The sequence below is a fragment of the Sturnus vulgaris genome, chromosome 5 (genome assembly GCF_052056855.1).
Source record: "Sturnus vulgaris isolate bStuVul1 chromosome 5, bStuVul1.hap1, whole genome shotgun sequence".
NCBI lineage: Eukaryota > Metazoa > Chordata > Aves > Passeriformes > Sturnidae > Sturnus > Sturnus vulgaris.
In genome coordinates, this window is record NC_142247.1 from 12261351 (window position 1) to 12279147 (window position 17797).

Genomic DNA, 17797 nt, shown 5'->3' on the forward strand with positions numbered 1-17797 from the left:
CCTTTACCGTGGCCTCCTGGACCACCAGTGTTCTGTGGACCACGGTTTGGGAAGCACTGAAGCAGACTGCACACATCGTACCCCCAACAAAACACTGCTGTGTCTGGAAGCACAGGCAGTCCTGCAACTGCACCATCGACTCGAATAATGCACATGTCAGTTCAACCTTCTCGGTAGCTGGAGAACACAGAACCCTTTTGTTTTGCCCCTACCCAAAGTTTCTTTTTTATTGCTTTGGAGAAGCAAGAGAATGGTGCCAAACCTCAGTTTCTGATTGTTTCCTGTAGGATCTTCCTCATACCTGGCAATGATGTAATCTTCCAGGAAGCTATCTATTAAAATAAGAGATAGAAATCCCCCCTATACATAAATACCCCCATGGAGTTATAATTCCAGAATAGTTATGAGATCTATGAATCCAAAAATTAAAAAATTAAAACCAGCTTCTAAACCCTTTTTTTCCCCTCCTCTGGAAAATTTGTTCAATTTTTTTCCTTCCCAAATCCACTAATGATGCTAGAGCTCTGTGTGTGGTCATTAAAGCATTTCAGCAACTTTCTGCAAATTCGTTACAGTTATTCTTTGGCTGCAGCACTACAGGATTGTCTGTTTATTACCAGAGAAACACACAGCACTGAGCACTGAGAAGGGAACTTGTGGGGAAAGCACTGAGAAGGGAACTTGTGGGGAACTGTTATAAATAAGAGCAGCAAAACACCACGATCCAGCCCTCAGTGAAGCCAGTGACAGAGTGTGGTCTCACAGGAGAGCAGGGATGGGCTGTATCTTCCCCTCCCATCATTCTGCCTCCTTGCACTTCCCAGGCATCTCAGCCAATCGCTATAGAAAGGGGTTTTATTCACCTCTCTTCATATTATCAACAGCTATTACATGGAAGCATCACAGAAAAAAACCCGAAAATAAAACACAGAACTCCTTTTCTAAAGCAACTTTTTAAAAAATAATGTGCGTCCATGACAGTTTCTCACCTACTTTGGAGAGAAAATAGTGCTGTCACAGCACTTCTATGCCCTTTGTGCTCAATGTGGTAATGCAGAGGTTTGAGTCAGAGTGGGAGTGGAAAAGGGTCACTTCAGCAAAACTAATGCACAGAAGTCTGCAAGGGAAAGGGCTAACCACTACTTTGAAAGAAAATGAAATCTACCCAGTTCTTGTCTCTGTAGGTCTCTTGCAGTACTTTACACTCAGCATCACTAATGGATGCTACCAGATAATTTATAAAGTTACATTAATAATCAGCCCCCTTTCTGTCCTAGGGCTTTTTTGTTGTTGTTGTCAGAACAGTTCTCTTTTTCCATGCAGTGCCAATGATTAGAGGTAGCTATTAACTCACTTTTTATTCATCTGAACCAGATAAAATTCAGCTTGCTAACCTGACTAGACAGTGTGAAAACAAAGCCTGTGGCGTCCCCTCGCCACTGTCCAGATTCATTGCCAAGTTCCCCTCTGGTGAAGGGCTTTATTTGGGACTATCACATGGCTGCATACCTGGGGTAATATGCCCTAGCTGAGCCAAGCATTTTAAATATGTGTGGAATTCTGTAAGATGAGAAATCCACACTGAGGAGTAATGCTCTCCTCACACTGCTGCCTGACCCCCTTGCTGTAGATAATGTGTGTGCTTTCTTTAGTGAGTACGTGCTGCCTTTCTGCCAACCCATCAGCTTTTGGCTTCTCTCCACAGGAAGCAGGGAAGCTGCGTTCACCTATGCCATTACTGCTGCCGGGGTTGCACACGCTGTCACGGCCGCCTGCAGCCAGGGCAACCTCAGCAATTGTGGCTGTGACCGAGAGAAACAGGGCTACTACAACCAGGAGGAGGGCTGGAAGTGGGGAGGCTGCTCTGCGGATATCAGATACGGCATTGAGTTCTCCCGGAGGTTTGTTGATGCCCGAGAAATCAAAAAGAATGCACGGAGGCTGATGAACTTGCACAACAATGAGGCTGGAAGAAAGGTATTCCAGAAAGGACAAGGGATGGGGAAGTGTGTGCTGGAGGACGGGGGGAGGCTGGCTTGGTGGCAGGAGGCATTCCCTGAAAACTTCCCCCTCTCCCTGATGTTGTCCCGCACCCACATCAAGTCACCGGATGGCATCTATTAACTTTTTTTTGCTGTTTCTTTTTATTCAGAACTGGCAATGTATTATAGATACTCCTGTAAAAATTTTTGCTTCCTAAGCCTTCTTTCCAGCCCCCTCTGTAAAAGGGAGGGCCTTGCTGGATCTGTTTGGCATAATGATAAATCACTGCTTTTCATCCAATTTGCCAAAAATCTAGCAAGGGATGTCAGGGCTTGTGATGGGACAGAACTGAGTTGTCTGCATTGCTCAACTTCCACAGCACTTACAGATTTTTATTCCAGCAAAACACAAATCACTTATTTGACCCCAGCTCTAATGAAATACACAATGCACTTCTTAGCAGATGCACAACTGTCTCTTTGCAACTAAAAAGCTACAAAGATCTGCATAAGAAGAAACAGTTTCATGTCTACGACCATGACTGAATTGCTTGTCATGGAAACAATAAACATCATGGAGCTATGCTGATTTATGTTCACCAACAATCTTCATAGCTCTTAAATTTTGTCCTTTAAAAAGTGTAACAAATCTTTCTGCATCATATATACCTACCTCAGGAGAGATTATAGCCTTCAAAGTGTTTTCCCCCAGGAAAAGCCCCCCACTCCAGCATCGCAGAAAAATCCAATATACCAATACATCAATCCAAAAAAATCCTCCTCCTGTAGTCCCCAGAGTAAGACTGAATTTTCCTTCTCTAAAACCATGTGTGCTTTCAGTCCTGCACTGAGCACTGGGCAGAGAGAGTAGAATTGGTGGTGACAGAAACAGTGCAATTATCTTTCTGCCTGGATCTTGCTTATTAGTCCAGCTGCATTGGCCATGCACTGAAACTGAAGGTTCTGTATGGGCAAGAGTTCACTGGGATGGAAATACTACATAAATGCAGTGTGGAGGAGGGGCATAATCTCAATTATAGGGACAGGATAGGTACTTCAGTGATAGTTCACACTGAGATCTCCAGATGTGCAGAGGGAAGCTGGCTGAAGAGCCAAACAGAAAAACAGTCTTGAGGGGCACTTTTTCCCTGAAAATTGCTGCCATGGGTATGAAAGAAGTTCATTCAGCAGTTGGCCATCACATTGGAAGGTCTGATCCATGTCTGATCACTTCACTTACGCTGGGAATTTCATCTCAGCATCATGAATTGTGTTTGGAGGCAAAAGAAAATGGAAGTCAACTCTTAAACTTGCCAGGGAGAGTTTATTACTGCTGGATGCATTATCATCCCTACTTAAACTGGCATCCCCTGTGGTGTGTGCTGTGCCACACCTGTGGAGATCCTGATGCAGGTTCTGCTTGGAATATGTCAACAGTCTAGACGTGAAAGAGAGACAAAAGAGCAAAAGCAGATACTGAGATGGAGAACAGTGAAATCCCAAGGACACAAAGAACTCATTATGTGAACCAGGCACTGATCGTGGGTACCCCAATTCTAAATACAGCCCTGAACCACTAGACCACATTGCTGATTATTATTAAGCACATTATATTTTAGTTTTCATCAGAATTTCATAGGCAGAGGGACATTAGCAAACCAAAGAGGTGCATGTTTTTACAGATATTTCTGGTAGCAACATTCATGCAAATAGATTTTGTTTAACAATTCTAATTTTTTTTTCAAATGTTCTAGCAAAAGACAAATTATAATACTTTCATATTTTAAGAAAGGAATAAAAATGCTTGAAATACTGACAATCTATTTTTCTCCATTTTTAAAAATATAAATAGTATTTTGGAATTTATGAACTTTTTTTGTTGCTGGCATTTTTCTGTACTTACTTATACTCTATTCATTAAGTCATTAATTCATTAATTCATTAAATCATTGTATTGCTTTCAAAAGCTGAGAATGACTGAAAGGATTTGGTGTAGTTTTTTGTTTTTAAGTATAATCCATCAAATCCAGAGGAATGTGCTGATATAAAAGATGATTTTGGGGGTCATGCTTAGAAATAATGTTGGTATTATATATTCCCGTTGACTGAATATTCAGACTTGTACAGTAAATAATATTTAGTGATTTTGGTTCTTCTGGGATAATTTGCTATTTGTATAAATTAGACATTTTGAATTCAAGACTGACTGAAATTTAAGGCTAGAACAAAACTCTGGAACTTAGGATATCCTTTCTGTGTTTCTGGGCTGGACCCTTACAAAAGCAATTGCAGATTTTTCTGCTATGTCAGTGTGAAATCACAAGTTCCTTCTGAGAATCAAAGCAGACTTGAAATCTGACCTACATCCACCTAAAATCTGACAGTTTTGGGGGTCCTTGGTAAATCTGGACTGGACTGTGAGCCTGACACAAAATCTGAAACCAGGAGATTTGCTCATGCATGGGTGTCATTCTTACATACCCCACATGGTCTTTATTCACACTCAAGTCAGAAATCACAGAGTCACAGCAGCAATCACAGAATCACAGGATGGGGAAGGTTGGGTGGGTCCCACCCGTCTGCTCAGGCAGGATCCCCTAGACCCTGTTACTCAAGATTGTGTCCAGATGGTTTTTGACTATGTCAAGGGAAGGAGGCTCCCCAGCCTCTCTGGTCTGTGTTCAGTGCCCAGGCAGTGCCCAGGGAAGAAGTTGTGCCTCCTGTGCAGGTGGAACCCCCTGGGCTCAGTCCCTGCCCGTGGCTCTGGTGCCATTGCTGGGCCCCCGGAGCAGAGCCTGGGCCCTGCTCGGAGCCCTCCCTGCACACAGGGACACCCAGGGCTGAGGGCCCCTCTCAGCTGGGGCTCCTCTCCAGCCTGGACAGCCCCAGCTGCTGCAGCTCCTTTGCTCCACACAGGACACTGAACTCCATGATCTTATGGTCACTACAGCCATGGCTGCCCCAAACCTTCCCTTCCCCAGCAAGACCTTCCTTGTTTGTTGGAGTAAGGTCCAGCAGCACACCTTCCCTCACTGGCTCCTCTGTTTGCCTGGGTGCAACACTGAGCTTCCATCTTTCTCCTTTTCCCTTCCAAAACTCTCACAACACAACTGGGAAATGCTTGTTCTGCTCTGAGAAAGTCTTGTCAGTGCCATCCTGCTGATCTGTATGTGGCTTGTCTTAAAATTTGGAAGCACTTCAGAGCCAAACTTCTGGTTCATGACTGCTATTACAAAGAACCAAAGTAAGGATATTTTATCCATGTTATGAATAGGAATAGAAAGTAAGAAGGAAAACACAGGCAACTCAGTTTATTTTTTAATTCCTTCATTGCTTTCAAATGTTTTCAAATAAGGTATTTTCAATCTTAGAGTGGTAATGGATAGTAAAGAGAGTAAAGGAAGTATATGCTTTTGTAGCTTCCTACAGAGATTTCACAGCACTTTCACCATTTAAAAACCACTGCATTCACATCTGTAATGGTAAGGCTTGCAGTTCATTTTAGTCATACCAAATCGAGTTAGCAAAGAAGAACAACTCTTAGCCAACAAATGTGCTTCCTTTTAGCATTCTTTGTGAATCTCAGAGCCTTCTAAGAAAGAAACATGAGGAAAGAAGGACGCACAAAGAGCTCCCAACCCCACATACAATTGTTTCCAACTTGCTCTGAAGTCAGTGGCAAGCCCTTGATGACCTCACTGGACACGTCCCAGGTGGCCAGAGGTTCATTGCTAGGATCATTAGTCAAGACTCTGGCCACCAGTTTTTCCACCCAAACAATTATTTGAATGTTCTCTTATACCACCACAAGGACTTTCTCATGTGCTCTCAGAAATCTCAGAAATTCATTCTCAATCTCTCCCAGCACTTGTCCCACACGTCAGAGGGGTTTGTAAGTACAGCAGTATGGCTCCAATATTTTGCCTTTGCTGGGATGCTCAAAAGCTGGCCTGCTGGTATTTCGCTGTTGCTAAAAACAGAGCCCAGAGGAATTTTTCTTTGTGGAACAAGCAGCATGCTGTAAAAATAATTTCACAAACTTTGCAAACAGATGAGGGGAAAAACAGTCTTGGGGGGTCTTTTACTTCAGTCTAGGGCTGAGATGTTCAATACAACCCTCTAATAAATTATCTCCTTGGGAAAAAAAAGGACATTTAGGCTTCTCAGGGAATTTCTGATGACTGTGGGATGAATAAATCCCCTAATTGCCCCACAGTGCATCCTCAATTGCTCTGCATTGAATTTCTAAGAATTGTTTCAGCTAATGGCAATTTTGCAAAGTTTCTGATAAATTTGCAATAAATAGCACCACGTACAAAATCATAATCTTGCCATTGGTGTAAATTGGAGTAAAAAAGTGCTCAGGGATTCCTGGTGACACAAGACTCTCCTGGCAGAAGATTTATGCTTGGAGGCAAAGTGGCCCCGCACGGGGTGAAAGAGCAGAGGAACAAACTTCCCTGTCAGTTTCTGAACATCCGCTATGATTCGGGATGGAAAGTACAAGTGTGGTAAATGAAAACAGTCCCCCAGAGGAGGACTAGTGTAAGTCTAACACAAATGTTACTGAAAGAACGTTTTGTTGCAAATCTGAAAGGTTATGGAGAGATCTGTGGGCAGAACTTTGACAGAGTAATGAAAAATTAAATACCAACAAACCCAGTCAGCTTTGATGCTGTTTTATGAGACAGCTTTCTACCATGTATTTTTAGAAATAAGTGTCTTTATTCTGGGATAAATGAACTTAGAGTAACATCTGGGAACACACATCATTAAGCTTAACTTTTTGCTGAAAGCTTCAAAACAATGACCGTCTCTCACGGGAAATCTCATTTATAAAAATGGAGGTTTCTGTTTGTTTTTATGGGGTGAGTTAAAAGAACAAACTGACAAATTGGTAGCAGATTGCAGCTTTTACCAACAAGTAGAAATGTTTCTAACAGTTTATCAATCAATTAGGCTCTTACAATAGACAGTGACTGTGGTTATGTGGAGAAAAAACTGGCCCTTCCAGAAACACACCCATCACACTGACTGCCAGCAACCCAGCCTGACACCATCCCAGCATTTACTCCTTTGTAACAACAATGGGTTTTTCCTGTTGGTTTTTTTTTTTGCTTTTGGAATGCCTGTAAGATGATAACAGCTTATTTTACATATGAAACCAAAACAGTGTGAGGAAAAAACAAATAATTAAGGCTTTCTTCAGAAGAGATTTTTCATTTACTTGAGACAATATTTCCACCCAAGCCATGGCTTTTTCACAGTTTCTGGTGCAATAGGCCTGTAGTACTGGGAAGGGTTTTCTTTGCTCACTTGCTTTGGCTGTAGAACAGCTAACGAGGTGATTTGTTGATTACCATTCATTACGTATATACACTATAAAGATATAAAAATGATATGATAAGATATGATATGATATGGCATTACAGTATAGTATAGCATAGTATATTTACATACACAGACATAAATATATGCAGTGTAAATGCATGTAATTATGGATATTTATACATCTTTATGTGTATTGTCTGTACATTATGTGAGATAATGTTAGCTCCCTTCATGTCATGTGAAGCATTATAATTAATCAGCTCATTCCTGCAAGATGCACAGTGCCTAATATGCTGCAGACTTCCCACACTGTCACCTGAAAGTATGTAAAGATAAGAAGCAATGCCCAGAAACAGACTGAATTAAATGTTCTGAAGTCACAGTGGAGACTGAATCCCAGTTTCAGACTTGAAAGCCAACTAATTTTACGCCCTTATAAGCCTAAAATATTCTTTAAAATGTGACTTTGTTTCCTAAGTCATTTCAAGGATGCAAAGAATGTTACTTTCCAGGTTTTACAGCCTTGAGTCCATCATTTGCTGAAAGTTCCTTTCTCTAAAAGTGACAAATTATTTCACTACACATCCCTTTTGAGACCATTCATGAAAGAAAAGCTTTTGATAATTGTGCTTCCTGCCATACTTTCCATCTTCCCACTTAAAGTTATTTGCAGACAGTTACATAAATCCAATTTCAAAAATTTTAGTGTTACAGCTTGGGTGGGTTAAATGAATAACTAAGGACTTATCCATATGTCTTGAATATGAAAGCTTTGGCTCAAAATCTCATGAGGATAGATCTCCTGCTTCCAGTTGGGCTGGATTTGTTAGCTTATTTTTTCTTCCAGAAACACACCCTTAACACAGACTGCCAGCAGCTACATCTGGTACTACCCTACTTTTTGAACAATTTTCTTTAAAATTAGAGGGGGGAATAGCCAAATATTTTAGGACTTGCTAAATAGTTTTATTCAAGAAATGTGCATGCCCATCCATACCATGTAATGCATGCAAGGCATGTATCAAACATCTAGTGAAATATCACTGCACGACTTCAAACCTGACAGATCTGTTCTGCCTGACAGAATAAAACTACCAGTGAAATATTTTTAACTATTTCAGGTGATATTTTACCTTTAAGGTTTTCAACAAATTCCATAGAAAAGACAGTGGAACACTGCAAGCACACTTGCTTTTGGAATGATTGGGAGGACCGTTCTGAAGGAAATTCCTTTGCAACATTTCACTGTAAAAATAATATTCAGATTGTTTTAACCAATTGCAGCAGTTTATTGCTCAAACAGCTATTTTCTCTCCTAGAAAGTAGAGAAGAAACACTGATGGATTAGGCTATTATTCATCCTCCTAACAGCAAAGACATTCATCTAAAGGGCAGCAGGTCCCAAAATGCCAGGTTAACTTTCCTGCTAGCCAAGAGGAGAACTTGTGTAGAGTGCAGTGGGCCTTCCTCAGCTTTTTCAAAACATCAAGTGGGGACACTATGGAAGAGGGTGCCTTACCTAGGGAGGCAAGTGGAGGGCGGGAGGAGGTGAATTGATACCTCCTGCCACCCCTGATGGTCCCCAGTCCTGCTCAGCTCTGGCCAGTGGCAGGGAAAATTCACCTCCTGCCGTGCCTGGACACTGACCTGCTGCAAAGCATCTGCTACCACTAAAATAAACAATAAGAAAACATGGGCATGACAAGAGGAATAAACACAGTAACTCAGTTCCTCATCCCACATCCCACAGAATATAAATACTACTGTGATGCTTGATGGAAGAGCTTCACAAAGGAGCAGAAGGAAAATCATGCAGTTGAAGTACCCTTATTCCTCTCCTGCTGGCTCCATGCCCCCTCTTCACAGGGCTGGGCATAACCCGAGGAGACACTTCATGAACTGCTCAATTTTGATCTGCTATTAACAAAGAATAATTTCAGGACATTTGTATTAGAAGAGTAGCATTAAACCCTATTAATCTTAGTTACACCCCTGCCTATCCAAGATAAGAAACCAAACCCAAACAAACTGAGTTTGGATTCCCAAATAGGTCCAAGAGATCAGCATTTTGTCAGCAGTGGTGGGCCCCAGGCTGCACTGAGAGTTGGGTTAGCCAGTGCCCACACATCATCAGCAAGCCACCAGCTCTCGTGGGTGCAGCTGCTTGAGCATCAAAGAAGTGGTGACATCTTGTGACCAGAATCCATCTCTTTTGGTAGTTATTATCCAAAACAAAAGTCGATCACTTGCATATATGATGAGGCAAAACTCTTCAAGTCTTTATTTCTTTTTGATACTTCAGTCAAAAAGTTATATGGATTTTGTTACATTCAACACTTGGTCCAACAATGTGCATTTCCATTTAGGAAAGCAAAACCTAGCAAGGGTAAGCCAAAATACACATACACACACACACACACACACACACACACACACACACACACAATATGTAACTATTGTTTTTGCACACTTTATCCAAATAGGATTTTTACTATGTACAGAAACTGTATCTGATGTTATGCAGCTGGGTTTAGATATGGAACTTGAAAAAATTAATTTCTTTTCATGCATATCCTTTGGTTTTATTTTGGTCTTCACAAGTCTTTTTCTACTTAACTGCAGCAGACAGCCCTCAAATTGCATTTTAAATGTATGATTTATATAGGTATAAAAAGATGTGGGATTAAGAAAGCTTTAATGCTATATTTCACAATTCATTTAACAAAGTAGCAGTAGTTAGAAAATTTTACTTGGCAAGATCATACTGGGGTGGGAGTGGGCCTGTATATGGAAAAGGGACCTGAGGAATGTTCTTATGATTAATCTGAGGCAGCACAGCCCAACGATGGGAAATTGCTCTGGGAGGTAGATCTTGCTGTAAACCATTCAAGATTAGATACGAGGCACTGACATATGACAAATGAAACTGCTGAGAGAGTGGCTCATATGAGCTAATGATTTTCAATCTTTAATTAAGCACCTAGCTTGGCATAGTGTCTTAGATTTGAGTAAATAAGTACCTTTAAGGTTCAGGGTCAGAGCTCCGATGGGAATTTTGCTGAGGTAAACTGAGCAGGAGAGACTTTTAGGAAGCAAAATGTTGGCTGCTCTTCATTCAGAGCATTGAGCAAACAAAGTCAGATCCAGCCATGGCACCTCCCTGGCAGGTAGAAACTGCTCAAGGTACCAGGCAGAGAGACATTCCTCTGGAGGGCCAGAGCATGCTGGCCTGTCAGCAAGGAAGGGACTCTGCAGCATCTGGGTGGAAAGAGGGGGAAAAAATGTTGCTTAGAATCTGCTTAGTTTGGGCCTTGTATTCCCTGACCTCCAAGCTTTTGGGCACAATTTTATACCCACAGCTGACTGTGGGCACACAAATTATAGCATTCAGGAATTTAACTACCTGATGATTGGGCCTCTGCTCAGTGTTGTAACCCCAAGCATTCCACATTCATGAGAGAAGCCTCCAAAAAAATTAGAAAAACCTGCAAGATTGGTTTCAGGAGCATGAATTAATGCTTTTTGAAACTTCTGCTTTTTTGAGCTTACATGGCTTGCATTTGCAAGTCCTCCCACCATCAGAAACAGTGGGAATCTCGAAAAAATACAGCAGTGAAATCAGGTTTCTGCTCACCAAAATGAATCACTAAACGGGACCTTCAGAAAGACAACAGCAAAAAGAAAAAATAAAAATCAAGACTTAGGATAAAGTTGCTGTAGATTGTACTATACAGGCTGCCAGGCAGTGTCTATAAATAATATATACATAATGTATGTAATAATGTATATAAACATCATAATTTCAACAAAATACGCACAGACAAACAATTGTTATATAGGCAGATAAGCATCCATATATGAATATACATTTCCAAAGATGTCACCCAGGACACTGAAATGGGTGATGTCCATCTTTCAGGAGCAATGACACTTTCTAGTGTATCAGGGAAACACATCAGAGGCTCCTTGGGACAGTACCCACAGTGCTGAGCCCACAGAAGAATCAGGAGCCTCATGAAATTCACCTTCTCCCACTCTCTTAGCAAGTTACTGACTTGGCCTTTTCTACCAAAATGCAGACACCAGAAACACATGTAGAGCATGACAAAATGTGTACACTTCACCAAGATTAACTGCTCAGGGAGGAGTATGGCTCAGGGGTGACAGATCCCATTGGCAATGCTTTCCTGGAAATCCCTAGATCCTAGTGCTCTTTGGTAGAGGTGTAATAGTTGCCTCCACCCACCTCTTGTTGTGGATTTTGCTGCAGTTCTTGCAGCTGCAACTGCATGTTGAGAAAGCTGTAGGAATGGGTTAGTTTCAACAAAATCAACCATTTTTCAGCAGTAACAAGCACAACTTCTAAGCATGTTTATCTGTATCTACAAGTACATCTAAGTATCAATAGATTATTTGAACCCAGATCTGTGGAACAGGATTGAAATCTTATTTGGGAGTCTTTAGAAAAAAGACCTTCTCCATAGACTGGAAATGGATACAAAGGAGACCCTGGAGACTCCTAAAAGACCCCAGAGTATCTCACAGTGCATCCATCTCCTCACTGCCACTGAAATGCTGCTGCTGCTGCAGCAGAAGGTGGCAAGTTTTCTATCAGCATGGAAGACAGGAAGGTGATACAGTGCATTCCAGTGTCCACAAAAAACCCAGCTCACCACAGCCTTGCTGATTTTCTTCTTTTAGAACAGTTGCAGCTATAGGAATTTCTTTCCCAACTCAGTAAACCTCGCTGGGAAACACCTTTACTGCCTCTGATAGGATAACTTGACCTTGACCCTGGTAAATAAAGCCTGTAGTTCCAGAAGGTCTAAGGTATGAGCAGACTGAGGTCAGACCTCAGCAGGGCTGCAGCTCCTTCTGAGGGGCAAGGGAGGGGAAGCTCCAATCTCTGCACTCTGGGACCAGGGACAGCACCTGGGAATGGCTGGAGCTGGGTCAGGGGAGGGTCAGACTGGATATCAGGGAAAGGTTCTTCCAGGGTGTGGGGCACTGAACAGGCTCCCCAGGGAATGGTCACAGCCCCAAGGCTGCCAGAGCTCCAGGAGTGTTTGGACAACGCTCACAGAGATGCACAGGGTGGGATTTTGGAGTGGTCCTGAGCTGGACTTGAAGGATCCATTCCAACTCTGGATATTTTATGATTCTTGTGTAGGTTGCTCAGCTATCTTATACTTGCTACCGTATGTTGGTAAGGGAGAATCAAATCCAAATATTCTCTTTAATATTGAAACCCCAGAAATTTGGGAAAAAACAAACCATACAATTTAAGTGAAACTCAAACAACTCAGGAGGGTGCCCTCTATTTGCAGGGATAACCAGATCTGTACAGCTTTTATTTTAAGGCCAGTTTCTGAAGCAGTAAGCATTTTTTACTCCCTCCTACTTCATTATGCCATTGTACTCAGATTTCGGCCCTTTTATCCTTTGCCCATTTCAGTCATGTTCTGGGATCTGCAGCGAAACCACTACAGGAGATGGTCTGCAGCATCAGTAATGCTTTCAGACAAGCTCGGTAGCTCATATTTCTTTGTTAGCATCCCATTGCGAAGGGGAAAGATCAGCTCGCTTTGTTCTTAGGCCTTGATTTTCATAAGCTAATGATGACTGTGGGTGTAATTATGGTCAGGCTTAAGTGGTAGCACAAGGGCAGAAAAACAGAGAGGCGCTTCCGTGGGGCTGGCTTCCCTCTGCTGCACACACGGGGCGGGAGGACATCGCTCGCCTTCCCGCGGGCACAGCCGGGCTGGGGCAGGAGGGATGTGCCAGTCGTGGCATGGCCTGGCTGCAGCAGAAACGGCAGGATGACAGTGGAGCATGAGCCTGAGCACCCACCAGTTTGTGTCTCTTCTGACTCTGAATTAAACCCTTCTGGCTCAACCTCCTCCACAACAGCAATACATTTCTCTTTGACTCACTCTTGAGCAGGACCCTTCAGTGGATTTTTTTCCCTCTAATGTTGTGTTGTCATTGCCCTGGTGGAAAAAAATTGTTTCTAGTTGATTATTCGCTTAATGGCTGGACTAAATACTGCAATGATGCTGCTTTTAAAGGGGATGGGACATTCTGTGCGTGGAATTGTCCATAAGTTTACAACCGGTGGTATAGGTATATAGGCAAAATCTTTAATTATGCAGAGAATATCAAATCATAAAATGGTTTGGGTTGGAATTGACCTTAGAGATCATCTAGTTCCAGCTCCCTGCATTTAGGCTTATTCAGTCATGCAGTATATGCTCTTCTTTTTAAGCACTTTTTGGTCATTATTTAAAACAATTAAGTATTTTGAATCTTATGCCACTTAACCCCCAAATCATTTTTTTTTCTGTTTTCAAAATGGAAATTATTTGAAAAATTTGAAGTCCCCTGTGGCTCTAAAGAAATATCTTCTAAAATGTAAGTAAATATTCTCCAATATTTGGAAAAAGAATGGAAATATTTTCCCAAAACATGACAAAACACTATATTTCCAACCAGGTAACACTTGGAACAAAATGTGTTATGAGCATTGTGCTAGGGGGTGAGAAGATTTATAGGCATGCATTTGAAAAATTGCAACCAGCAGTAATGAATATTCACATGAACTAAACAGACTGAGGTTTAGGCAGGCTTGCAATATTGTTTTTCTGCAGTAACAATATGCAAATGTCTGTGCACATAGGTTCTTGAAGAGAGAATGAAATTGGAGTGCAAGTGTCATGGAGTTTCAGGTTCCTGCACAACTAAGACCTGCTGGACCACGCTTCCTAAATTCAGAGAGATTGGATATATTTTGAAAGAGAAATACAATGCTGCAGTGCAAGTGGAGGTGGTACGAGCCAGTAGACTGAGGCAGCCAACCTTCCTGAAGATCAAGCAGATTAAGAGCTACCAGAAACCCATGGAAACTGATTTAGTGTATATTGAAAAGTCACCCAACTACTGTGAGGAAGACGCTTCCACAGGCAGCGTCGGCACCCAGGGACGGCTCTGCAACCGCACGTCTCCCAACGCGGACGGGTGCGACATGATGTGCTGTGGAAGAGGGTACAACACACACCAGTACACCAAGGTGTGGCAATGCAATTGCAAATTCCACTGGTGCTGCTTTGTGAAGTGCAACACGTGCAGTGAGCGGACAGAGGTGTTCACCTGCAAATAACGGCGTCGCGCGCGAACAAACAGAGCGAACTGCCACGAGTGAGGAAAGTGGAGTACAACAAACAACGACAGCATCGTTTTGCACATCTGATCCTCTTGGGGAAAAGAACCCCAGCCAACACCACAACAACCACTCCCTCTCCCCTACTACTTATACTTCTAAGGATGGTGCATTTTGGCTGGCTGGCTGTTGTAACTGCTTTGGAAACAAGGGCAACAGGATTAAGGTGATGTTGACAACCACATGAAACTTTCTCTCTGTCTCTCTCTCTTTTTTTTTTTTTTTTTAACTACAATCTGGGTGTTGTAGAGTTCTCTTAGTGTTTTAAATTATACTTATCAGAGAAGCTGATTGCATTGCAGCTCCCATGACATTGAAAAGAAAAAGACACTTTCTTCTGTTTTACAGCATCAAAATTGTCTAGCCCTGTGCAAATGAAGACTTTTTTAAGGAAATGAAATCTTCACTGACTAGAATACAGCATTCTCACTGCAAAAACCAAAATTTCTATGAAAGTAGGTAAAGAGAAAACAACTGGTAGGGAGCAAAATCTATGGCAGAAATACTCCACTATCAGTTTGGAAAAAGACCCCAACAAACATTCACAAAATTACATCAGCTGCCAGTGACACTGGAACTCTTTGAATGAACATTAAAATAATTATTTATGTTTTTAATAGTATCAAAAAATTCTAAGCACTAACGGGTAGCTATGTCTTAATTCTGTACTAAATGTAAACTTATTGGAACTCTGACTTTATGACTTTTGTATTTGGTTCTCCCTAAGTTCTTCAATGCTACTGATCTGTTATCACTCCACTATTAGAGAGTTCAATTACTGTAGGCCTTAAGCAATTGCCAGAACTGACTGAAAATATCACATGAAACTTTGGTTACCAATGTTTGATATCGACTTTTCCCACTTGCCTCCTGAATAAGAATGACTTTTTTAGACTCAGGCCTGAGGTGTGGAGCACCTGCTCACAGCTCCTCATAGGGAGTTTTAGGATACAAAGAGGTGCTTCAACAGATATCAAAGGTTTTGCTTTGACATTGAATGCACTGGCAGGATCTTCCAGGCATTGTGTTTTCCCTTTAATGGTTGAAAGTTAATATTTCCAAGACTTCTAAAAAACTTATGCTCAGTATGCACTCAGAAGTCAATAAAATTCTAGCAGCTGACCTCTAGGTTGCTGCAGCCTCTGGGCTGTCATGGCTTCATGGGTATAAGAAAGCCAAAATTTGGGTTAGTCTGTGTCATCATTATTTTAAGGTTGACAATAACATACCCCTGGTAAGCACATGAATGTTAAAGGAAAGAAGCTCACTTCTTAATAGCACTCAATCCTAATTCCCACACCTTTTCCCTATGAGAGATTTTAAAAACAGCCTCAGATATTTAACTGCTGTAAAATCTAGTGTTTTAACCACAAAAGCCCAGGTATGCCCACTTAGAGCACAGCCCATTTAACGACACAATTTTCTGCTTGTCCCAAGGGTCCCTGCCTAATTTTCTGAAAACTTGGATTAAAAATTTCCTTACATCTGCATATCCGCATTTTTAGCTTTTGTTTCATTTCATTACTTATATAGAGGGGCTGCAGAGCCATGAGCCCTGCCCACCTGACACAGAAGCACTTGTCCATCCACATGGTGCTCTTGAGGCAAGGGGCTGGTGGACCTAGAGCACCATCAGCTCTGTGCTGGATGTGTGAATAAGCCAGAATCACCTCTGTAATTTGTGGACCTGTATTATCAAAGGTAACTAATTATTTGGGGACCTTCATCTGAACACTTGTGAGGACCTGCCTTTCTGACCCCAAGCACTTACCCTCTGAAGATCAGACCCCTCTGATGACTCCCTTACAGAGCAATGCGAAATTGCTTATTTTTCTCAATGTTGCTGTTGATTTCTAAATACCAGCCTTAGCATGAATGAGTGCAACTTCACAAAAGTCAACAGGGGCCCCAAAATACTAGATTCACTCCATGTAATTTAAAGTCCCTTGAATTCATGGGTATTGTTGTTGAATAATAGTGATAATACTGTACTTTCACTACATTCTTGACAGGAAGCAAATAAAGCTCCCAGACACAGTAATGCACAGTCTTATGGTACTAGATACTGTAAATATATTAGAATAGTATTTGTTAAGTACAATTGAGGAATCCAATTAAGTTATATTATTGTATATCGTTTAAATGTCTATAGAGTATTTTAAATTATTGCGAACTACACTGCGTTAAAAAAAAAGAAAAAAAGGAAAAAAGGTTATATATTATAACACCAACCACTCCGACAAGTGGACCAAAGTGACACTTTCTCTTTTCCACACCCCTATTTCAAATAGCTCTGTCTGCTACTGTAAGACCACTGTAACAGTCCCATGGCTGGCTGAGCAGTCTAGAATGTAATGTTTCAGAGCATCCTACAAAAGCTTTGCTCATGTGGAGGTGCAGCATTCAAAAAGGTGCTGTATGGCACAAAGCAGGGGCTGGCAGTGGGAATGCTTGGACTTTGAAATATGTCCCATGGAAAAGCAGTTTTGGTCAGAAAATACCATTTCAACTAATATACTGAAACACTCCCCAAAATCACGACTTTTAACAAAGGTGTCTGTGAATAGAAGTGGGTTACACACAACTTTTATTTTTAAAAATGTAGTTTGATGTCAAAGACCTGTGACAATAGAGGTTGGAACACGACCAGCAACATGTGGTTTAACCATACCTTAGCCATGACAAAACACAAAATACTTTATGTTATTAAAGAACTTAAGAGCAAAGATCAATTTGTTTACTCTGTTAATGTTTTATGGCAAGCAGAAAACAAAAAACGAAATGTGTTTCCATTAAAACTTAATTTTTCCCCCTTCCAGTTCCTTTTCCTTTTATTTGTTCTTTGTTTAGGAAAAAAAAAAGGTAACAAGGTCTTATGAAAAGACCATTTGTGTACAGGCTTCTCCACATGAGAAATGACAGGTGGATTCCAAGTCCTAAGCAGTTTTTGTGTTTTAGGAAAAACAGCAATGACTGTGTGTGGTATCACTCTCAAGCCATCTACCTACACCAGTGCTACAGAGAAACGAGCACCAACATTGCTACTACCAGACACTTCAGCTGACTACAATGAAAAGATTAATTTTTTGGTGGAAGAAAATAAATGTTTTGTGATAGAAATTTGGCATCCAACTCAAAAATGATGCTAGACCATGAACCTCACATAAGAGATTAGCAAACAGAGAGGAATAAGAGCCCTAGAGGAGAGGATTGAAGGCCCTGACTTAGGCACTTGTACATGCTCCAGCTTATTCAAGGCAGCTATGGA

At 41.5% G+C, this 17797-nt stretch overlaps 1 protein-coding gene across 2 annotated transcripts in view; it reads left to right on the forward strand.

Moving 5' to 3' along the window:
* Positions 1–17347, forward strand: part of WNT7B (Wnt family member 7B) — an 87814-nt gene extending 70467 nt beyond the window's left edge. For both annotated transcript variants that reach the window (XM_014880428.2, XM_088164856.1), the window contains exons 3-4: positions 1706–1977; positions 13990–17347. In XM_014880428.2, coding sequence (XP_014735914.1) covers positions 1706–1977; positions 13990–14469 — 752 coding nt within the window. In that variant the 3' untranslated portion in view covers positions 14470–17347. The remainder of the gene's footprint in view (positions 1–1705; positions 1978–13989) is intronic.
* The last annotated feature ends 450 nt before the right edge of the window (positions 17348–17797 follow it).